Source organism: Artemia franciscana, chromosome 13 (assembly GCF_032884065.1).
Source record: "Artemia franciscana chromosome 13, ASM3288406v1, whole genome shotgun sequence".
Lineage (NCBI taxonomy): Eukaryota > Metazoa > Arthropoda > Branchiopoda > Anostraca > Artemiidae > Artemia > Artemia franciscana.
Window position 1 is genome coordinate 25158369 of NC_088875.1, and position 25242 is coordinate 25183610.

Below are 25242 nucleotides of genomic sequence, written 5' to 3' on the forward strand. Positions count from 1 at the left end.
CGACTCAACTCTAAATGGGTACCTGGAGTATTCTGGGGAAGGTAAACAGGATGGGTGTGCAAAAGCACAGGATGGTTGGCCCCCAACCCCCCATTGAACTTCTTGGCTGAAGGGCCAAGAAACGGAGATCAGCACCGCCGGTACGGACTGTGAAGTCTAATGCCGTATCCTTTAAGTTACCTTTTTTTAAGTTTCAACTTTGCTCTTTAAATTCATGGGAAAGCTTTGCTTTTTGTTGTTAATTGGACAAATCGCCTATAAATAATTGATCAAATTGACAAGTATACTTGAAAAAGGAGTAAAAAAAAGGAAAAAATAACAGAATGCGAATGAAGGCACCAGAAAAATCTTGGGAGGGGGCCTAAGGCCCCCTGGATCCACTCCTGTTGGCCAATCTGTCAGATATTGGCACCATGTTGGTCCAACAGACATACATGGATACCCGTCTCGAGCATTTACATTCTCAGCTAATACTTTATTGAAAATGTCTTGCGCGAGGTCACAAGCCGTTGAATGACGAGTAAATTTTTTCCTGGAAAGTCAGTATTCACATGGCAGGATTCCTGCAAAGGCCATGAAATTCCAGTTTCCTTAACCAGTAAACGGAATGCTAATTTAGTAAAGAGGTGTGATTTCTTTTTAAACAGACGAGTATCTTATTTGAGCGCAGCTGATTGATTCGAATCTGTAAACAAAAATCCCACATTATTCTCTTATTAAAGCAAGTATAAGAATGAAATGCAACAAGAGTATGATCAGAACACCTAACATAAGGCATTCAAAATAGTTTTGATTGCTTAGAAAAGGTGTTTAGAACTGAGTTTTATTTAATATTGTCCCCCTACCCTTGCCTTTAAACTCCCAGCCGTTTTTAGTCTCTATCGGATTATAAATGTTTTCGGTAATTGATACATGAACATAAATTACTCTTGTAGTTCAATGTAAATTACTTCTTTTTGGCAGAGATATTTATTTTTCAAGTGGTAATGTTGCTTTGTATTCATTAGTATTTACATTTTGAAATCAATGTTCCTCCCTAATCCCTCTCTAAAAATAGAGTAGTTAGTCCATTCGAACATGTGTGTGTGGTAAAAATTCGACTGAAATTATCAGTGTAAATACGATTGCTTTGTACTGACAGTGTTTTAACTTGCCTTGAAGGTAATATTATAAGCCGTTCTGCTGAGCAAGCTAAGATATTTTTATAAAATGTAAATATTTTAAGCTTCCCTTACCATGCATTGCCCAAAAACTTATATAAAATAACAAAATTATTCAGCTTACTATTTTTTTTTCGAAAATACAGGTAATTACACTGGAATTTTTCAGGAAGTGATATTTTATTAGGGAAAAAGACTTAGAAAAGACAAAAAACATGTGAGTTACACGTACAACATAAAATCAATGAGAAAAAGTCAAAATTTTAGGGCCGTAAGGGCACGGAGAGATGCTTAGTTATACAGCTCCCCTTTGCATCCTTGTGTAAGTGCTTGTACAGAAAGAGGCTGAATACAATTTATCACTTTATTCCTAGTTCCACTATTTTCTTTATGACGCTTGTTTCCGGTGTTTTTTTTTTCAAAGATTTCATAGCGACAAAATTTAAATAAGAAGTGACTCTGGTGAATATTAACCGCAATTCTAAGAAAAAGATTTTTAACAACAATTAATATATGCAGAGATTTGCATTTTATGCTGATTTTAAGTAAATAAATCCATTAAGTTCAATACCACCCACCAAAACTTACGAGCATGAAAAAAACTTGCCTGATTTTTGGAAAAAAGGAGGGAAAAGCACCAAAAAGATAAGTGGTCTGAATGAAAATCATACCATTAGCTTGAGCACATCAGAAAACCCCATCTGCAAAGGTTTCAGGCTCCCATCTGCAAAAATTTGGAATTTTGTGATTGTTTTTCCTTCAACAAAGATTGCGGATGTTGATTATTATTAATTTTTTTTACGTTGTTGTTTTTACTTGAGGTGATCGTTTAAACATATATTCCTTTTTGGTTCCCAGTAATATTTTTGGTCTATGCTTTCATTAAAAGTTCGTCGTAGGGGGGGGGGGGAGAGGGGTAATACTAACCTAACATTGGAACAAGTTTTTTATAATGAATAAAATATCAGGTTCACATGCCTAGCGGCATAGAGGTGACAAATGTGAGGCGGGACATCATGAGCCTCGCCAGAAAGTTTCTTGTGGGTGGGGTGTTAGTTTGTGCTACCAAGAGTATTGTTTTCAGAATTTTAAAAGATTAATGAATCTCTTTTTCTCTTTATATACAATTTTGCTATGCATTTAAACGTATATATACAACATAATTAAACTTCAACAAGCCCTATTGTTCAGGTTCTAAGGGCTTCAACACCGTTGAATATCAAAATTCGTGCTAAATTTCCATCTATTTGAACAATAATACTCCTCTCCTTCCACCCAAAATTTGGTAGTGAAAATATTAGCAAGGATTCATTAAACAAAATTATTTTCATTGAAAGTTTTGCCGGAATATGCAATTTTGTCCACAAATTAATTATGATCCTACATTTTAATTCTTAAGCAGAAAAACTGCAAAGGCGGGGCTCTACCAATCAATTTGCAATTATTAACATATAAAATTTAACAGCAATAGAACAGGAGCTAATATGGTCGCTAACTCATACCATAGTTTGGTTAGACCTTGTCATGACTTGAAAAATGATGAGATATTAAATAAACATCACTGTAACGATGAGAAGTTAAACAATTATCAGCTGTAAGTAAAGTGCAATATTAAAACTTAAGACGAACACAGATTGTTCCGTATACGAAGAAGGATACCTACTCCTCAACCCTTTACTCTTGAAACTGAAGTTTTAGTTTGGCATTTTTTAAGTTTTAATGTCGTTTTCTGCTTTAAAGTGAAACAAAACCTGTGTTCTTTTATTTAATGAAAACTAGAACCCACCCAGATCCATAGTTCTGTATAAATACTTGTTTCTCAATATCCCTTAATCAAAATGTAAAGTGTTCAAAATTTTAATTACAGGTCCTTTTATGTTTCATTGAGGCCTTATTAATCTCTAAGATTAACACAAAATAAACTGTATGTCCAGGAATGATTTTTGTCAATTACTAAAAGATTAACTGTTTTCTACATTTTAGGAAAAATCCAAGTATGGATGTAACTAGAATCCACACTGAAGAAGAGGAACTTTCAAATAAAAGCTTCGATGAAATATGTGGAAGCATCTTCAGAACGGTTGGAATCGCTTATCGTCCTTATCATGGCTACATTAGTTTAATTGTCAGTATCTTGGGAGTTATACTAAATTCATTCGTTATTTTAATTCTCAGAGACAAAAAACTAAGATCGCCTTTTTATAGCTTACTTTCAGCATTGGCTATTGCTGACAGTCTTGTGATGCTCGAATATATTGCTTGGTGTATACATTTCTATGAGCTATTCTCGATTCGCAATCTCGAGGACATCCACACTTTTTCATGGGCCTGTTTCAACCTATTCCATGCGTTTTTTTCTCAAGTATTTCATACTTATTCGATTCTACTAACTTTAAGCTTAGCATTCTGGAGATATATATTTCTTAAAACAATTAGAAAGAGACAATTTGGTAGAGCTTTAAGCTATTTTGTCATAGCTGGTGTATTTATTTGCTCTGTGATTCTCTGCATCCCTATGTTCGTAAATATTGCGATTGTCAAGAAGAATATCACAATAGATATTGCAAGTGAAAACAAAACTGAGTACGTCGTTTATACGGTTGATGTATCAGAAAAAGGACAGAAGAATAATCAGTTTCTGTATAAGGTAAATTATTTACCAAGTATTCTTTGCTTACTCTAACTTTTTGCTTAATGTCTAATCCATTCGATAAGTTAAAGTCAAAGTTATTGTAAACAAATATTTGCAGGGCTACCGTGCCCTTAAGCCCTCTGAAGGCTAGAGTGTCAATTGTGTCTTGCATTTAATGATTTGTATTTTGACTGGTGTGTTTTATTAGTCACAATATTAGCAGCAACAAGAAAATCAAAATGCTAATAAGGCTTAAAAAAGAGCCGACAGAAACAAGTGTCAAATCCTCTAAAGGGTCTTTGTCATTGAAATGTTTCTTGTTTGAAGTGTTTCGCCTGACAATGGGGCTAAAACAAATTTTTTATCACACATGTCTCGCACAACCACTAACTTCATATCCTTCATAGACCAGCCACTGACTTCATATCCGACCTTAACCACAAGAATGCTATTCTTGTACATAGCACAAATCACTTAAATGTATTTATCTGGGTTACCATAGAAATTCAGATTAATTCAATCAGGTTTTGTTAATACAGATAGAAATAAATAATTACAAATTATACTTCTCTACGCAAAAACACAAGATGAGTTTCTTTAACTTAACAATCTCTCTTAATCACGCGTTACAGCTCTCGTTTCACTCTTCAACACAGCCCCATTCCTCATCAAAACAATTCAACATTTAACAAGTTGCCCCTTCTTTCCGAGAGCCCAGCCACCTTAACAAATAAAAGCTTCGATGAAATATGTGGAAGCATTTTCAGAAACTTATCCATACTTCCAATTATTTTTAGGGCACGATTATGGACTGAAGCAAACTTCTTCAGGTGGGATATGACTATTGACAGCCGAATTGGCGCACAATATTGTAATTGAGGTTTGATAAGTCTAATGTAAAGTAGACAAAGAGATTTTTGAGGGAATGTAGGCTCCAGTTTCCTTAAAATGCCAGGTTTACGGGAAATCTTCATCTCAACAGGATAGATGTAATGTAGTTAGGAAATGTTTTCGTCAAGGGGTGAGCCGAAGTATCTTGCATAGCCCTTTTCTGGTCGTTTGGTAGTTCCTTGAGAAGTTGGTAGTCCTGATGTTTCTGAATGAAAAGCTCTAATCATCAAGAAGTAGATTTCGCAAGATTTTCAAGATTTATTAATCTATTGGTATCCATCCAGATGCAAGATTCTTCTTGGATGACCTTATTACTTTGATTTTTCTCCCCCAATGCTGCAAGAACTTTTGGCTTTTCACAAAGGAATATATTTTCGTTAGTTCTGCTTCTCAGACCTCCAAAATTTTAAGATAACTTGTCATTAAAGCTATATTATTATAAGGAATACAAATCTAATACAAAGAAAATCTACAAAATGAGGGGGGCCAGTGCCCTCCCCTGGACCTAAATGATGGACCTCTGTCTAATATCGAAACTAATAACCAAATCTTACAAGCTTTAACGAGGGGGGGATAAGAATCTAATTGTGGAAGACTTGCTTGGATTTCTATTTTAACGCCCCCGCCCCTACGCTATCCTAATATCCCACTAGCACTTTTTTTCGTAAAGGGTTTTCGTAATTCACTTTCAATTTGTTTCGTACTTGGATTTTACTGTTAGCACAAACATATATAACACTTGCTGTAATTTCTTAATCAACTTTGAATTTGAGTGAAAACTCTGTCACTAGGCAGTTTTATTTCACAACTCGTTTTTAATTCTTACTTATCAAGGGGGCCACGGAAGAAAATACCCAAGAGAAGGATTGTAAATATCTACTTACGAAATTTTGACCATAAGGATTTAAATACCACATTATTTTTGCTTCCAAGTCTACCTAATATGAAAATATTTTTATTTTTAGGGTCATATAGCTATAATAAATAGGGTCAAAAATAGCTATAAACAAAGCACCTATGTGTAAAAATTAACTTTCAAAGAGATGCTAAAAGTCGTAGAGATTCAGTGTTTCACTAATACTGTAGAAATAAAAAAAATATGTCATTTTTACATATTGCTGTTTCCATCTCTTTCTCGAAATTCTAGAAAAAATGTTTACGAAATTAATATTTACTGTCAACATAAACATAAGTAACAGTTGTTATTCATGAGTAAAACTAAAATGACTCTTTTCCAAAAGTCATTTCTTTCAAAATATTTCTTTTTAGCTTTCTCTTATTTGGGGGTGGCGCGGGAGGGAGTATGCATGATGGGATTAGAAAACTCCAACTAAGGGTTTTCAAACATGGAAATTACAAAAGTGCTCTTGCTACGGTTTGTTAGCCTTTCCACCAGAGAGATGGAATTAGAAAATACGGTTTTTGGTACCACACAGTCTTTACGATAACAAGACGAATATACAAAAGCACAAATGTGAGCAGTAGCTTTTAACTGAATTAAACATGTCTTTACGTTCTTGCGTTGGGCCCCTAGCCTAGGTATGAAAAATGAGAAAGGAAAGCAGATACATTATTGCTACCCGCTAACTTAAAATGAACAGAACATATTACGTGTATGAGGGGAGGGTTCCCCTCCTCAAAATCTCGCTCTTCACGCTAAAGGTACTTTTGAAAAAGTTTCTTGTTGCTCTAATTAGACGACTTTTGTTTTTCAGGATTCATTATTCGAGAATTCGTATAATATTCCAACTTTAGCGTAAAGTGTGAGATGTTGGGAAGGGGTAAGCCCCCTTCATGTATGTAATAATTTCTGTTCGTTTTAAGTTTTAAAGTTGCTTCTTACTTTGAGTCGAAAAAAGTACTTTTTTTTATTTTTGATGTCTGATCGTTTTATGAGCGATTCCGGGAATACTGGCTCCACCTCAACGGCAGACTGCCCCCCATGAGAAGATCTTTTAAATAATTCAAACCCAGAGGAAATTGACCAAACGGTAATTACCCTTAACATTTTCACACGTAAAATAGAGTCGCCAAAGAAAAAGTAAGTCAAATAAAAAGAACATCGTACAGAAATTCTGGCAAATTCTCCCAGCGTCCTGAAAAGTTTACCCCCAAAAAACTTCCCTCCCCACAGAAAATTGTCCATGTGGAAAATACCCCCAGTAAAAAATTCACACCAAACCAATCCAAAAAAGGTGCTCACACTCCCCAATAATAAACACTATACGACACAATCGGCAAATTTTATATCTTGGTTGAGATATGAAATATGCCCATTGTGCACGCAAAATGTTTTTTATTGGGAAGTGGCCTTTCCACAGGGGCTTTGGGAGGTCATGCTATCAAAAAGGCCATAATTATGGATCTTTTAACACAATAGTCATCTCAAAATTTTAATTGGACGATTTTGGGGGAAAAGGGGCCTGGGAATGGCTTGTTATATGCTCTTTGGACTATTGTGAACAACATGCCAATCTCACAATTTTGATCTGGTGCCTTCGGGAAAAAGAAAGTGTCAGGAAGGATGATCTAGTTACCATTCATCGCTTTTGACTCTTAAAAGGGAACTAAAACTTTACATATGCAATCAAATGAGCCCCCTCTAAAGTTCACACAACCACCCCTTCCAGAAAAAGCTTAAATGACCCCGGGTATACCTTAAAATCCTCGTCCCGACGCTCCAGGGGGATGTCTTAAACCCAAATGCCTTGTTATGTAATCTTTGAACTGTTTGTAAGCTGCTTTTCGATCAAGATTGTAAGCTGCTCTTCGATCATTTTGATTCTTAAAAAGAGAACCAAGACTTCTTATTTCCAATCCAATGGGCCCCTTCCAAAGTTATACTAGGCCCCCTCCCAACTAGGCCCCCTTCTACTTCTCTTTTCCCCAAACTCGGTTGATCAAAATTTTGAGATAGCCATTTTGTTTAGCAAAGTTGTGAGACCCAATAACTATGCCTTTGGATTTGACTTGACCCCTCATAACCCCTGGAGAAAGGTTTTTAAGATGAAAAACTTGCCCATCATGTGCGTATAGCTTCTGTTAAAGGGAAGTATACGTACATTTTTTGGGGGTGGAGGGTTCAATTTTGGGCTGAAGGGATTTTCCGCGGGAAGAATTTTCCATTAGAGGGGAGGTTTCCAGAGGAAGAACTTTTCAGGAAAGATTTTACACCGTGGAATGCTCCAGAATTCCCAAACAAAATTATTTTTATTAGTCTTAACTTTCTCTTTGTCAACTCAATTTTACGCGTGGAGATGTTAAGAGTATTTGTCCTGGGTAAATTTTCACTGGGATTTCATTGTCTAGATGATCTTCCCGTGGAGAGGAGGGGGTTTCCCTGGATTTGGAAATTAAATAAAAAGACATGTTTTTTCCAAATGAAAGTAAGGAGCAACGTTAAAACTTAAAACGAACAAAAATTGGTACATATATGAGGAATCTCGTTCTTTACGCTAAAATTTAATTTAGTCCCAATTCAGTAAGAGCGAATCCCAAAATATGATGGTCGTCTAATTGGAACAATAAGAAGCTTCTTTAGAATTATTAAAAGGCTTTAGAGTGACGAGCCGAGTTTTGAAGAAGGGGTAGCCCCCCCCCCTCATATATGTTACAATTTGTGTTGGTTTTAAGGTTTAATGTTCCTCTTTACTTTCAGATGAAAGATTACTTCAGGTTTTTTATTTAATTCCTCGTGTAAGTTAATGTCCGCTTGGCTAAGAATATTTAGTAATTCCGAGAAATCATAGCCGATGTTTCCCTGTATGCGATTATTGCCAGCGATAGGTCGTATGAAAACAAAAGGAATGTAAAGAAAGTGGAGAAAGCATTAAAATATGAACTAAGGAGATGTGAAATGGAGGCGATGGATAAAATTGCTGAGGATCTGGAAGATGCGGCTAGACGGCATAATAGTAAAATATTATACTGGCATGTTAATAAATTGAAAGGGAGTAGCCGATCCGGACTAGTCCCAGTTAAAGATAGAAATGGGGTCACAATTAGTGATAAGGAAAAAGTTAAAGAAAGATGGGTGGAACATTTTGAAAATGTGCTAAACCGAGATACAGTTGCAGGAAAAGATATAGATGAAAATGAAAAAGTTTGTGATACCTTGGATGTGAAGGAAGATTTGTTTAGTGAGGAAGAATTAGCGACAGTACTAGAAGGATTAAAAAATAATAAGGCCCCAGGTGCTGATAGTATGATTAGTGAGTTCCTTAAATATGGTGGCTCTGAGGTTAGGAATAAGCTACTGAAGATTATGAACATGATTTTTGAAAAAGGGGAAGTACCCAATGATTTTAGGAAAACCTTAATTAAACCACTGTATAAGAAAGGTGACAAGAGTGAATGTCGGAATTATCGAGGCATTAGTCTGGTCTCTGTAGGTAGCAAATTACTGAGTAATATGATACTTTTTAGACTGAGACATGCGGTAGACAAAGTTTTAAGGGAAGAACAATGCGGTTTTAGAAAAGGTAGAGGATGTGTCGACCATGTTTTCACTCTTAGGTTAATAATTGAGAAGTCCCTTCGTTGTCAAACACCTTTGGTCCTTAGTTTTATCGATTATGAGCAAGCTTTCGATTCTGTTGATAGAACAGCGTTAACAAAGGTCTTATCGTTATATGGTATACCAGAAAAATACATTAAAGTGATTTGCGCTATGTACGAGAATAATACTGCTGCGGTTAAGGTAGGAAATGAGGTTAGCAACTGGTTTTGTATTAAATCAGGAGTTAAGCAGGGTTGTGTTCTATCCCCCTTTATATGGATCATTTTGATGGACTTCGTCTTAAGGAGCACAGGAAAGGCAATTGGAGACCATGGAATCAAATGGGGAGGAAGAACGCTCCTGGACTTAGATTATGCTGATGATTTAAGCATATTAGATGAAAGTGTGAGCAAAATGAATGAATTTTTAGAGGTTTTACGAGTTCAGGGTGCTAAAATAGGCTTGAAAATTAATGTTAAGAAGACTAAGTCACTAAGGTTAGGAATAAGTGAAGATGAACAGGTGACCTTAGGTAACGAAAAGATTGATCAGGTTGGGAGCTTCAGTTACCTTGGTAGTATTATTAGTAAAGATGGTGGGAGCAGTGAAGATGTTAAAAGTAGAATAGCTAAAGCTCAGGGTGTTTTTTCACAGTTAAAACAAGTTTGGAAGAATAGAAAGATAAGCCTACAAACCAAGATTAGAATATTGGAAGCTACAGTGATGACAGTGGTCAAATATGGCTCTGAAGCATGGACACTCCGAAAAGCAGATGAAAATTTACTAGATGTTTTCCAGAGAAATTGCCTACGGATTGTTCTGGGTACCCGGCTGACTGACCGTATTTCAAACAGTAGGTTGTACGAAAAGTGTGGTTCAATCCCGCTTTCTGGGGCTATAATGAAAGAAAGGTTGAGATGGCTAGGCCACGTTCTACGGATGAAGGATGACAGATTACCGAAGATTGTCCTTTTTGGCCAACCGTCTGGGGCTACACGGAAAGCAGGTCGTCCTTGTCTGGGTTGGGAGGATGTCATAAATAAGGATTTAAAGGAAATGGGAACTTCCTGGGAGGGTGTAAAGAGGGAGGCTTTAAATAGATTAGGTTGGAGGAGGAGCGTGCGTAGCTGTGTTGGCCTCAGGCGGCTTGGTGCTGCAGTGAGTTATTAGTAGTAGTAGTAGTAATACTTTGTAATCTATAAGAGACATAATGAAAATAAGAGACATAAAAGCCTCGTTTTTGGGCTAAGAGAACAAAGCAACAAAGATAATGTAAAAGCTAAGTGAAAAGAGCGCCAGAGTAAATGTCAGTCATTTTTTTTTTTTTTTTTTTTTTTACTTTGAAAACAATATTGAAAATTTTGCCGCAATATCAACAATGAGCGTTCCCAGCTACGAGTTTCAATTTTGTGCTTTGAATCTAGAACTTACTTTGTAAAAGGCTTGATTAACTACATAGATTCAAGCCTTGCTTCAGCCTGAAAATGAAGCTAAAAATAATTTTGCAACCAAGATTTTCCTAAAAAAATTTCAGTCGTTTTTTCTCGCGAAAATTTCCCAAATTTTTAGGAATTATTCCCAAAAGTTACTCAAATACTCAAATATTGAAGACTTGAACCCAAATTTTAAAAGTCGAGAATGGAGACCCTAAATCTAACTTTTAATTTCTGTTCAAATGATCCCTCTCCTGATATTCTAGGAACACTGGTTCTATACAATGGTCGCTGCCAAAAGACACAACAGAAACAAATAAACGCGCATACGTGATCTTTAGAACTCGAAAATTCGACATTTTTTTTTAGATAGGAGCATGAAACCACTGCATAGGAATTCTTCAGTTTTGCAGATTCATTTAGCAGATTGGAGCTTGAAACCTCCAATTTGATGGCCTGATTTACATTAAGATTCTTTTACTTTTTGGGGATATTTCACCCTTTTTTCGAAAATCAGATACATTTTTTCAGGCTCGTAGCCTTCGGTGGGTAACACTAAAATCAATAAATTATATATATTTGGAATCAGCAAATTCATTTTTTAGAATTTCAGTTACTATTGAGCCGCGTCGCTCCTTACCTGTAGTTCGTTACCACGGATTGTATGATTTTTAATTCTAATGATTCCACTGTTGTACTTTTTATTTTGCAGCCATTGTTTCTGCATCTTTATTCAGATGAACCTATATTAACAGTCATCATTACTGAATCAGCCTTTAATGAGACTTTTTTTCACTATAGGCTACAGTTTTTTCTAAACGAATTTTCAAGGTTTTTGTTAATGTGGGATGTGGTTTGCTCTTTACTAGATTGGAGGTATTACTGCAACCATGCTACAGTTTAAGTTTATAACTATAAATATTGTTTACATTATTCTTGGTTGATTAATTTTTTCTTTCTTGGAAGCTTAATCTGTAGCCCACTTCGATTTTTTTTATTCTAGTATTATTATTACTACATTAAGCCAGATATGAAGTTTGAGTGGGCGATAACCCCACTCTTTTTCGTTGTAACTTCTGTTCGTTTTCAGTTTGGCTTTATTACTCGCTGTATAAATCAATAAATTGCTTCGAACATTGTCAATCAATATTTCTAAAAGTACTAAATTTAACGAAATTATATTCCATTCAAAAGAGATGGATTCAAGGGGGGAATACATGGATGAAAATTGCTGCTGCTAAAATAATAACACTTGATAGAAGGCAATAAGGTAATTTTTCCCCGCAAGGTTGAGTATTTTTAGCTGTATCTCAATTTTTGTCAAATTAATTAAAAAAATGTTTTCTGATGGAAGTAAAGAGCAAAACAGAAACTCAAAACGAAAAAGTATTATTATTTCGCTGTTTCTTCACCTGACTAAAAAGCGTGACTAAACAGCATAAGTAAAAGACTTAGCCTAAATCCCAATAAGCTATAGGTAGAATTCTGATAAACAACAGTTTACTAAAAACAAAAGCAAAACAGGATTTGCACCAGAAATATTCTTAGGTAACTTGCAGAAACAAAAGACTAATTTAAAGGCTCTTAACAGTAGTTCACCGTTAATGATATCAACAAATATTCGTATATAACTTTGATTATCTAAGAAAAACTGAAGCAAGCTCAGTTTTTAGCTAAGCTCAGTTTTTTTCCAAAATCCTACAAATGCTGTGAAAACTCACGAGTTAGTTTATTTGGACCAGATTTCCAGAATGATATATATTGCTCGTTTTACAATAATTCATTTTTAGTAACAGTAATTATGTTCATTTTAAGTTTTAGCTTTGCTCTTTACTTCTATTAGAAAAATTTACTTTCAGCTAGCTTTTGTTTATTCTTCAGATATTTAATTATGCACAACAAACCCAACAAGAAGGTCTTTGTCTAGTATAGACGAAGAAGTGGTCATTTTAAGTTTTAGCTTTGCTCTTTACTTCTATTAGCAAAATTTACTTTCAGCTAGCTTTTGTTTATTCTTCAGATATTTAATTATGCACAACAAACCTTACAAGAAGGTCTTTGTCTAGTATAGGCGAAGAAGTGGTTTTGTCAACATAGGGGGTAAAATATAAGTTTTGTATCGCATGAAACTAAGTCACAAATAAAAATGTGTAGTTTATTCACATAAATTGTCCAAGGGGAATACCATCATTGGTCTCTTTCACGAGTGACAGATGAAAATCCGATTATTAATGAACTACGAGATCCAAAGTTAATATAAATTCAAACATAATTCACAAGAAAAGATTTATTCGTGGTACAATAAGCATACAATACAAATTCAACACTAATCCCCATTAAGGCTTCACGGCCCGTAAAATGGGTGGATCACAAACGAGTCAATTAAACACTATCCAATAAGGGGTATGTGGCTGAGGTTAAAAGCATTGATCAATTCATGTAAACCTTGACGGGGCGGAAATACACACGGGGTGGAAGAAAACCATGCTTAATTTTACATTTGAACGCTCCTATGAAGGCTGGTCGTAGAAACCTATGAGGTGTTCATTTTGATTAGAGACAGGAGGTTCAAGCGCTCACTTTCAGAGCCAAGACTGATTGGAGGGCAACTCATTTCGCGAGGCCCTTTTTTGCTGTCCACCTTTAGTCCAAAAGATGTTGGATCAAAACTTCGAGACATCCATTTTGTTCAGAATAGTCAAAAGGCTCAACAAATATTCCTCCAGGGATGATAGAATCCCCAGAACCACTGGGACAGGCGCCGTAAATTATACACATTGCCTGTTGTTTACATAGTGGGAAATGGAGGGCATTTTTGGTCTTGGGCATCCAATGACTCAAATATTCATGGATCGCTCAATAGCTTCAAATCAGTGAAGCACTTTTTCGTGGGAGAGGTGCAGTGCTAAAATTTTAGCAGATAATTAGATATGCCACATTCCTTTTGAAGTGGATAATACAAAAATGTTCAGTCTCTGTGGTTGAGTGCAAAAAAAATGAGCCATTGGTCCCTCCAACACCATCTTCCATCAGCAACTTTTCAGCAGAAGGTAGGCTTTTCTTCACCGATCGGCTTGAAATTTTTAAGGCAATTACCCCGGGCCAATGGGAAATGAAAACAACTGGGAATGAAAAAGTGCAATAGCCCTCTCTAAGTAAAGAGCCTCATCTCAAATATAATCCGACTAGTACTTCCGACTGTGACAACTTGTGACTGCGACAGCAACAACTTGTGGCAACGAACTTCCGACTTCAACTGCTACTAATTGCGACTTTGACTCCTACTATTGATACTGCTATTACTACCGCGATTATAACTGTGAAATACAACTGAAACTTCCATTATTACGATTAGAATTATTGAACTCAATCAAATGGGTTGGCTGCATCATGTTTGTCAAAATGATATTGACCATTCAGACTGTCAAAAATTCTTATCTGTAATATCTCACGAAGGGCCAAGGTTATGAAGTTGAAAAGTTCAAGGAATGTTGAAGGGGATGTTGCACTGAATCCAAAGATAACAGGTGTATCCATACTCTGAAAAAAGCTTTTCCGGGCGTTTCTATATTTGTCTCAAGAACAGCTGTGGATATTAAGTTAAATTTTCATTGAAAGCTAAGAAAGTTTTTAACAAAATCAAGAGACGCTATATGCATTCAGGTTGTCAAAATCGCATATCTTCATTATTTTGAAATAGTTAGAGAAGAGTTAGTTATTGAATCATTCAGAGAATGTTAAACATAAAAACATAACTTGCATCCCAGTTGCTAATAGGCGTTATTAACTTTAGAATAAAATAGGAAAATCTTGTTAAATTTACCAAGGATAAAAAAACCATAACGCTCAATGAGTTGTTACCCCTGAGGCGAACAAAGCCAAGAAACTAACACAGATTTGTACTGATGTTTTGGCCTCAGGCGGCTTTACAATGCGATAGGTTGTTCTTTTTTTTATATGCAATAGGTAAGGGGGGAAATTATGCTTTGTTCTATTCATTTCTACGAATTTTCTTCATAGGAAGGACCTATCATTTACAGTTTATTGATGATAATTTGTGTTTTTCCATCTTTGCAGGTGAGTCTGGTAATGTATGGTGTGGTGGTCAAGCTTTTGCCATGTATAATTCTCACAGGACTAACAATTTGGCTGGTGCGAAATCTTCTTGAGTCGAACAAGTTTAAAGCTCAACTATCGCTTGATTTTACCAGTACTGCACACCGGTCTAGCGGAAATGCCCTAACAAGATACGGAAACAGAAAGAAGGATTGTCGTACTAAACTGTTGATTGGAATCAATGTAATATTTCTAGTTACAGAGTTCCCTCAAGGGATAATATCCCTATATAGTGCCATTATTGGATATAGGTTTTTTACGGACTGTCACAATCAACTAGGAGAAATATTTGATATCTTAGGATTGTTTAATTCAGCGGTGAACTTTATTGTCTACTGTCTGATGAGCCGGACTTTCGAAGAACATGCTTCAAAGCTTGTTTCGAACATTATCTACTCTTGTCAATTCTCCCGGGCTAACAGTTTTGATAAATAAAAAGACGGAATCAATATTCTGCTTTGATATACTACTGGGATGAGATCGTGATCCACCTCATTTAGATGTCACTCAATGTGTTTTTGCAAAATAGATTTGGGGAAACATCACTGATATACCAGAACCTTTAGGAATAAAAAAAAAATCACATGCAGACCAATGATCTATGTGGCGTAGAAACCAATTTCATTATTCTCTGCCGTTGGCTAGGATTTCTATCCGAGGTTGGAGCAAATTATTTGACGCTTCTCGTGTTTTCCCTACAGATTTCTCCAAAAACCCATTTAGGAATGAGTCGACTCAAGGACACCACGACCCAAGCATCTGGTCGTAAGGTCATAAAATTGCAAGTTCAGCATGCCAAGCACTTCGCTAGCACTGCACAGATCCTCAAGACAAAAAAATTGCGCATTGCAAGCGAATTCAGACGTCATATGCGGACAGACACACAAACAAACAACTTATTTATATATATATAGATTAATATAAAATATTAGATATTGAAGGACATCGTCTTCTTCATATTTGGTGTTAATTCTGTTCGTTTCGAGTTTTCCTTCCCTATATGTGATTCTTTTGCATTTGTTCGATTACATTTGATTTTTTAAATTTAATATTCAGGTATACCAGGCACAATTTATTTCAGGCTGGACGATATTTTTGGAAATGGTACATTTTAAACATGCTTAAAAATTCGACGAAGTAGCTTACACTATAAATACATGAATAGTGGGTTGGTTAAATGGTTACAACGTAAGGATTTGAGGGAGAAATTAGTTTTTTCGTGAAAGTACTTCTTTAGTGGCGAGAGCGGGCTCCAGTCCATCTTTTATTTACAATAATTTATATTTACTGCAAGGTAAATTCAAACCTTTAGTTTTTCAAGAGCTCTTTTTATATTCTTTTTGTGTAACAAGATCGGCTTTCCATCCCTAGTTAAAGGTGCCGCAATAAGTTTGATCCTGATCAAACTGCTGAATTTATCTGCTGATGACGGCCACTGTATATGTGACCCCAATATCCAGTGATTGTTTTGTTGTCGTTTACTGTCTAGTAAACTGTGGCCCAACTCTCGAAGCTGATACACCCTCTACTTCTTTGGGGATGATATTCGTCGATGCCTTCAAATTGTTTTTCTTCAAGAGGTCCCAGTCTGAAATCTACTTCAACAGTTCCTGAAACGTCATTTACAATCGGATCTGACGTGTCGTCGTCATTTCTTTCATCTTCATCAGATGCTAGATCGAAATCAGGAGGCAGGATAACAGCCTGAATGCAACTGATTGCACATGCAAATTTTTCGTCTTTTGGGAGGTCTAGAGCTTCGTCAAGTGAAATACAGGAGCTTCTTGTCTTTAATTCAAGAAATATGGAAGACGAAGAAAATGTAAGGAAAGATTTAAATATATTTTTTTCATGGCGAAGGTATTTTACTTATACTCGATCGAAAAAGAGAAAAAAAGGATTAATAGTAAGAGAAAGTAAGAACAAACCCCTAATAAGGAATTTCGGATTTTTTTTTTCCGGAATCCAGAACACGGATGCGCGTTTATTTGTTTTGTTTTTCCCAGGGGTGATCGTATCGACCCAGTTGTCCTAGAACTTTGTGAGAGAGAACTTTGTGAGAGAGAACTAGAACTTTGAGGGCACCTAGGCCCCCTCCAAAGATCATTTTTTTCCAAAGTCGCCAGAGCAAAATTTTGGGATAACCATTCTGTTCAGCATTGTAGAAAAACCTAATAACTATGTCTTTGGGGACGACTTATTGCCCAAGTCCCCGGGGGAGGGGCAGCAAGTTACAAACTTTGACCATTGTTTACATATAGTAATGGTTATTGCGAAGTGCACAGCCGTTTTCAGGGGGACTTCTTCGCGTCGGGGTCGGGCAGGAGCAGGGGGTTACGAGGGAGGATCTATCCATGGAGGAATTTACCATGAGGGAAGAAAATTTCCATGAAATTATAATTTGCATTATATAATTTCCATGAAATTTTTTAATAGCATTATTAAAAAAACAATGAGAAAAAAAATAAAAAAAGTTTTTTCAACTGGAAGTAAGGGGCAGCATTAAAACTTAAAACGAACAGAAATTATTACGCATATGAGGGGCTCACCTCCTCCTAATACCTCGCTCTTTACGCTAAAATATTTTTAGTAATTTCAACTATTTATTCTTAGTTAATAATAACATTAGTTAATAATAAATAATAGTTAATAATAAGGCCCTATACACCGAAATATCCTCCCGCCCTCTCATCAACCGGCACGGGTTAGGCCAATCAGGGCCGTTGCAGAGCCTGTACCGAAACTGCAACCTGTGACTGTGTCACATACTCGTTATGAGCTTAGTTTTGTGCCCTCGTTTGTTGAGTTGTTTAATGCTGGGTCGACTTTTTAATCCCGATTATTGTTGTTAGTTATATATATTATAATTTCGTGTATGTTAATTTTGACTTGTCAGCACTTATTATTGTTAATTGTATATATTATAATTTTGTGAATGTTAATTTTGACTTGTCGACGGATTTTCGTGTGTGCATGACAATAAAAACTAATAATCGGCTCTGTCCGTTGCATGTTTTTTAAATAAAGTGAATTTTAAATTTGATATACTTTAAGAACACCTGAGACTATTGAAATGAGATTAAAGTATCATTCATAATACCTAAAGAATGGAAGAGCTTATTGGTCTTCATTTCCTATAATCGATAACCTTTTCTAATCAAACAAACAAAATTGATAAATAGAATACTATCAATTGCCCATTTACTATTTGTATTGCACTAAACAATGCTTTCAGTAAAGCCCTATATAAAATCCAGAGTTTGAGTTTAGCCTTATTTGCTTTAACAACGGCTGAGGGTATTGGAATGGGATAAAAACTATAATTCATACTGACTCAAGAGTGGAAGAGCTTATTGTTTCACATTTCCTATACAAAATAATTTTTTTTTATTTATTTAAACATATTAAAAGGCAAACCGCAAACAAAATACTTATAATTGCCCACTTACTATATTTGTTGCACTCATAAATGCTTTCAGTAAAGCATTTATGAACTCAACCAGTAAGGTTGAGCGGGCAAATGATTTATATTCAGATCAGCCCTAACTAAACTCGACTTTAGAGTACGGGGGGTTCGGGGGTGGCAGCCTGCCTCATATACGGAATAATTTCTATTCGCTAGAGGTTTCAATGTCGCTTTTTACTGTCATTCAATTTCTGACGTTTTTAACATCATATCCTGTTTAATACAAAGATTAGCGGGACTTCACCCCAACTGCCACTGGTTTTTAAGCTGAAGTCTAACTTCTGCCTAGCAATGCTTTGAAAATGAAAATCACTCTGGCAAAAATGACCACTTAAGATATTTTAGAGGAGCCTGAAATGCCAAAATGTTTTTTTTTTTAATGTGATGTTGATATTTTAAGGGGACGATTCTTAGGTAAAATACTTTTCCTGCAAAATTCTCCCTCTCCTCTGCCTCGAAGTATGCAGGCGCATGATATAATACTTATTGTAACTAAGGGCATTGTAACAAACAAAATTAATATATAAACATATTATTAATAGAGATGGATTTACCTAAAAACTACCCTAAAGTTTTCAGTCTGGTCCATATTCATTCTTATGAGCTTCCCCATACACGTAATATCTTGTAAATGTAATTTTTGCTTCACAAAAAAAAAAATGTTTCCGCAATAACAGAAGATCCATTTTCCCCTCAACATCTATATTCCATTCTTAGTCCAAATCAATTGTCCCAAATCAGACGATAATAGAAATTGAATAACCTTTAGATTGACTGGAAGACTTCTAACAACAGTTGAAGAATTTGACCCTTAGAGGCCCCATTTTTAATGTTTTGGCACCTCCAGCATAAAAGAGACTTCTACCTTTCACTCTCCCCAATAGCTGGTATGATATAACCTTTTGATATGGTCGTCCTAGCTGAGATGTTAGCAAGCTAGTCTTGAAGTCCTTTGTCCGTGAAGACGTGGATTTGAGTCCTGTTGTCCCTGATTATTTGGTGTGGAAGGGGGGTAAGGGGCATAACTCTGTAGTTTCAGCCAGAGTCGACATAGCTCTAAATGGGTACCTGGAGAATTCTGCAGAGAGTAAACAGGAAGGGTATGCGAAAGCCCAAGATGGTTCCCCTCCCCTCCGTTACACTTGCTAGCTGAAGATCCATGAAACGAAGATCAACATCTCCGGTTGGGATTGTAAAGTTCAATGTCTTGTTCTTTACCTTTCCATAGTTCTAATTCAATTGGATATCTCAGAGTTTTCGCTCGATAGCATTTTGGCCCGATTCGGGCCTAAATTACTGTTTTGTGGCACAAACAAATAGAAATAAGCACTTTGTTCTGATAAGATCTGATACTTCTAGGCTATATACTTAAGCGAGCAATCTATCTATATATATATATAAAAATAAGTTGTCTGTGTGTGTATGTGTCGAGTGACGTCATGTTTGTGTGTCGACTGACGTCATGTTTGTCGACTGACGTCATTATAAGGATTGAGCTGTATGCGTCATGAAGTTGTTTGTCGACTGACGTCATGTTTGTCAACTGATGAAATTACATACCGGGACAAAAATGACGACCGGGACACAGGGAATATAAATGACGACCGGGAACCTCAAAGAGTAATTACAGACTGGGACACCGGGACACAAATCACGACTGGGACACAGGGAATATAAATGACGACCGGGACACTCAAAGAGAAATTACAAACTGGGACACCGGGACACAAATGACGACCGGGATACAGGGATTGTTCGAATAGAAATTACAGACCGGGACACCGGGACACAAATGACGACCGGGACACAGGGAATATAAATGACGACCGGGACACTCAAAGAGAAATTACAAACTGGGACACCGGGACACAAATGACGACCGGGAAACAGGGAATATAAATGACGACCGGGACACAAGGACACATCATTAGAATAATGAGGCATAGATCTGAATACGGATTGTTTTTCCCATGGACAATTATATGTTGCATGTTCAAGAGTCAGAAACCTGACAATCTATTTATATGCACAATGGGACAGCGAAAAATGTTGTATATTCGCATGTTTTACGTAGTTAAAAACATATATATATATATATATATATATATATATACTAGCTGTTGGGGTGGCGCTTCGCGCCACCCCATCACCTAGTTGGTGGGGCGCTTCGCGCCCCCCCAAGCCCCCCCGCGCGCGTAAGTCGTTACGCGCCATATTAGTTACGCGCCATTGTAGTTGTGTCCCTGTGTCCCACCTGTGAATAGAGATAGATATAAATATATGTTTTTAACTACGTAAAACATGCGAATATACAACATTCTTCGCTGTCCCATTGTCTGTGCATATAAATAGATTGTCAGGTTTACTGACTCTTGAACATGCAACATATAATTGTCCATGGGAAAAACAATCCGTATTCAGATCTATACCTCATTATTCTAATGATGTGTCCCTGTGTCCCGGTCGTCATTTATATTCCCTGTGTCCCGGTCGTCATTTGTGTCCCGGTGTCCCAGTTTGTAATTTCTCTTTGAGTGTCCCGGTCGTCATTTATATTCCCTGTGTCCCGGTGTCCCGGTCGTCATTTGTGTCCCGGTGTCCCGGTCTGTAATTTCTATTCGAACAATCCCTGTGTCCCGGTCGTCATTTATATATCCCGCCTGTGCCCCCGGCGTCCCCATTGTAGGTTCTTCAGTCATTTTACAATTAAACATTTTTCCGTGAACAAATGTCTTAAATACCGTTAATGACGTCACCGTCAAAGCAAAAATGACGACAACTAATTTCATGACGTCAGCCGACACAGAAACATGACGTCACCTGATCCACAGACAGACAGACAGACAACTTATTTTTATATATATAGATATATATATATATATATATATATATATATATATATATATATCTCTATTCACAGGTGGGACACAGGGACTCAACTACAATGGCACGTAACTAATATGGCGCGTAACGACTTATGCGCGCGGGGGGGGGGCTTGGGGGGATGACGACCGGGACATCTATCTATATATATAAAAATAAGTTGTCTGTCTGTGGATCAGATGACGTCATGTTTCTGTGTTGACTGACGTCATGAAATTAGTTGTCGTCATTTTTGCTTTGACGGTGACGTCATTCAAGATATTTAAGACATATGTTCACGTAGAAATCTATTAATGTTTAAGTTTACAATGACTGATGAACTTACCATGGCAAAAGCCGATGAAGATGCTCAAAGAGTCTATGCCAAAAAACTTGCTGCTGATAGAGAAAGTCAGAAAAGAAAGCGTGCCAAGGAATCAAAAGAACAGCAAGGAAACAGGCTTGAGGCTGATAGAGAAAGAAAGAACAGAAAGCGTGCCGAGGAATCAAAAGAACAGCAAGGAAACAGGCTTGAGGCTGATAGAGAAAGAAAGAACAGAAAGCGTGCCGAGGAATCAAAAGAACAGCAAGGAAACAGGCTTGAGGCTGATAGAGAAAAAAAGAACAGAAAGCGTGCCGAGGAACTACCAGAGCAACGCGGAAGCAGACTTGCTGCTAAAAGAGAAAGTGAAAAAAGAAGGCGTGCCGAGGAATTACAAGAACAGCAAGAAATCAGGCTTGCTGCTGATAGAGAAAGTAAGAAAAGAAAGCGTGCCGAGGAATCACAAGAACAGCAAGAAATCAGGCTTGCTGCTGATAGAGAAAGTAAGAAAAGAAAGCGTGCCGAGGAATCAGAGCAACCTGAAAGTTATCGCCTGGCATTCAGGTACAACCCAGTCGATGATTATAGCTTGAGTAGATGTGTTCAAATCGGGACAATGTCTAAAATTTGTCCCTATTGCAAGGCCTTGAAATTCAATGGTGAAACAATGGGAATGTGTTGCGCCTCAGGAAAAGTTAAACTTCCTCTATTGGCTGCACCACCAGAGCCATTGAAGACGAATGAATGCTTGCCTGAAAAATTCTAATTTATGGGCACACGTAAAAATATTAAAATTAACTACAAATATGCGTGTCCGATTGCAAAACGATGACTCTGGTCAAACATTTTCAGATCAATTGCTGACAATTGGAAACGGAAAGCTCCCAGTAGACTCAATTTCAGGACGTATACAACTACCTGCTGATTTCTGTAATTTAGTGACGTCCAAAAATGAATTGATTGAAAAAGTATTTCCGAATATTCTAAAAAATTATAAAAATAATAAATGGCTAAGTGAAAGAGCGATTCTCGCACCCAAAAATATAGACGTCCACGAAATCAACAATATTGTTTTGACCAAGATTCGAGACCAGGCAGTCCTTTACAAGTCAGTCGACACAGTTTTGGAACCAAATGAAGCGGTTAATTATCCATCTGAATTTTTAAATTCCATAGATCTTTCGGGGTTTCCACCACACGTGCTACAACTAAAAATAGGCGTACCAGTAATACTTTTAAGAAATATAAACCCACCAAAGCTTTGCAATGGCACTCGACTTGCCGTAAAAAAAACAATGGAAAACCTAATAGAGGCCACAATCTTGACAGGGCCTTTTGCGGGTGAGGCTGTTCTTATTCCTCGCATTCCCATGATTCCAACGGATCTGCCTTTTCAATTTAAAAGATTGCAATTCCCAATTCGATTAGCATTTGTAATCACTATTAACAAAGCTCAAGGTCAATCATTAGAAAAATGTGGTATAGATCTTAATACTGATTGTTTTTCCCATGGACAATTGTACGTTGCATGTTCGAGGGTCGGTAAACCTGACAATCTATTTATATGCAGCGACAATTGGACAGCGAAGAATGTTGTATATTCGCAAGTTTTACGCAGTTAATTTGTATTGTATCTATCTATCTATCTATCTATATAAAAACGAGTTGTGTGTATGCATGTTTGTTTGTTTGTAAAAAGAGCGTTTGCATATGATGTCATTATTAGTACATACGGCTTTGTATATGCAGAGACAATGGGAAAGCCAAGAATGTTGTATATTCGCAATTTTTACGTAGTTTAACTCCTGCAGACGAAATGAATGCTTGCCTAAAAAATTCTAATTTATGGGCACACGTAAAAATATTAAAATTAACTACAAATATGCGTGTCCGATTGCAAAACGATGACTCTGGTCAAACAGTAGACTCAATTTCAGGACGTATACAACTACCTGCTGATTTCTGTAATTTAGTGACGTCCAAAAATGAATTGATTGAAAAAGTATTTCCGAATATTCTAAAAATTTATAAAAATAATAAATGGCTAAGCGCTTCGCGCCACCCCAACACCTAGTTGGTGGGGGCGCTTCGCGCCCCCCCCCCCAAGCCCCCCCGCGCGCGTAAGTCGTTACGCGCCATATTAGTTACGCGCCATTGTAGTTGTGTCCCTATGTCCCACCTGTGAATATAGATATATATATATATATATATATATATATATATATATATATATATATATATATATATATATATATATATATATATATATATATATATATATATATGTTTTTAACTACGTAAAACTTGCGAATATACAACATTCTTTGCTGTCCCATTGTCTGTGCATATAAATAGATTGTCAGGTTTACCGACTCTTGAACATGCAACATATAATGGTCCATGGGAAAACAATCCGTATTCAGATCTATACCTCATGATTCTAATGATTGCCCTTGAGCTTTGTTGATGGTGATTGCTAATCGACCATTCCCTGAGTCGCCATCGTCATTTATATATCCCCCTGTGCACCCCGGCGTCCCCTTTGTAGTTATGTCCCTGTGTCCCGGTCGTCGTCATTTATACTCCCTGTGTCCCGGTGCTTTGTTGATTGCTAATCGAACATTCCTTTTGTCCCGGTCGCTTTCTCTTTGAGTGTCGTCATTTATTTAGATTGTCAGGTTTACCGACTCTTGAACATGCAACATATAATTGTCCATGGGAAAAACAATCCATATTCAGATCTATACCTCATGATTCTAATGATTGCCCTTGAGCTTTGTTGATGGTGATTGCTAATTGAACATTCCCTGTGTCCCGGTCGTCATTTATATTCCCAGTATCCCGGTCGTCATTTGTGTCCCAGTGTTCCCCTTTTAGTTTTTTTTATTGGTTTTGACCTTTTTTTAGGTTTTTTAGTTTTTTTCTTTTTTCTTTTTAGTTTTTTTTTGAAGTTTTTATCTTTTTATTTTTTTTATTTTTATTTATATTTTTTTAGTTTTCTTTTTCTCCTTTATTTTTCAGTTTTTTTCCTTTTTTTAGTTTTTTTTTCTTTTTTAGTTCTTTTAGTTTTTACCTTTTTTAGTTTTTTTAGTTTTTTAGATGAAAATTTTTTTTAGTTTTTTTCCTTTTTTCTTTTTAGTTTTTTATTGGTTTTTACCTTTTTTTTTAGCTTTTTTAGTTTTTTTCGTTTTTTCTTTTTACTTTTTTTTTAGTTTTTATCTTTTTTATTTTTTTTTTATTTTTATTCTTAATTTTATTAGTTTTCTTTTTCTCTTCTATTTTTCAGTTTTTTCCTTTTTTTAAGTTTTTTTTTTAGTTTTTAGTTTTTTTAGTTTTTTTCCTTTTTTTCTTTTTAGTTTTTTATTGGTTTTTACCTTTTTTTTAGCTTTTTTAGTTTTTTTTCGTTTTTTCTTTTTACTTTTTTTTTAGTTTTTATCTTTTTTATTTTTTTTTATTTTTATTCTTAGTTTTATTAGTTTTCTTTTTCTCTTCTATTTTTCAGTTTTTTCCTTTTTTTTAGTTTTTTTTTTAGTTTTTAGTTTTTTTAGTTTTTTACCTTTTTTTAGTTTTTTTTAGTTTTTTAGCCTTTTTATTTTTTTTTATTAGTTTTTAGTTTTTTTTGTAGTTTTTGCCTTTTTTAGTTTTTTCAGTTTTTTACCTTTTTTAGCCTAACCAGGATTTGAACCTGGGACCTTCATTCTCCGTTCTGACACCCTCTCTCACCGAGTGACTACTCCAGCATGTTCATTTTGGTGTTTTAAATGGTATATTATTAACCAAATTAATGTGTTTTACAATATACTAAGCATCGTCATAACAAAAATGACGACAACTAATTTCATGACGTCAGCCGACACAGAAA

General features: G+C 36.1%; 1 protein-coding gene across 1 annotated transcript; it reads left to right on the forward strand.

Annotated features, from left to right (window-relative positions):
* Positions 1 to 560: 560 nt before the first annotated feature.
* Positions 561 to 17753, forward strand: LOC136034711 (G-protein coupled receptor dmsr-1-like). The gene is made up of 3 exons (XM_065716046.1): positions 561 to 626; positions 3144 to 3807; positions 14692 to 17753. The coding sequence occupies exons 2-3, from the start codon at positions 3157 to 3159 to the stop codon at positions 15163 to 15165; spliced, it is 1125 nt and encodes a 374-aa protein (XP_065572118.1). The 5' UTR covers positions 561 to 626; positions 3144 to 3156; the 3' UTR covers positions 15166 to 17753.
* Positions 17754 to 25242: the final 7489 nt, after the last annotated feature.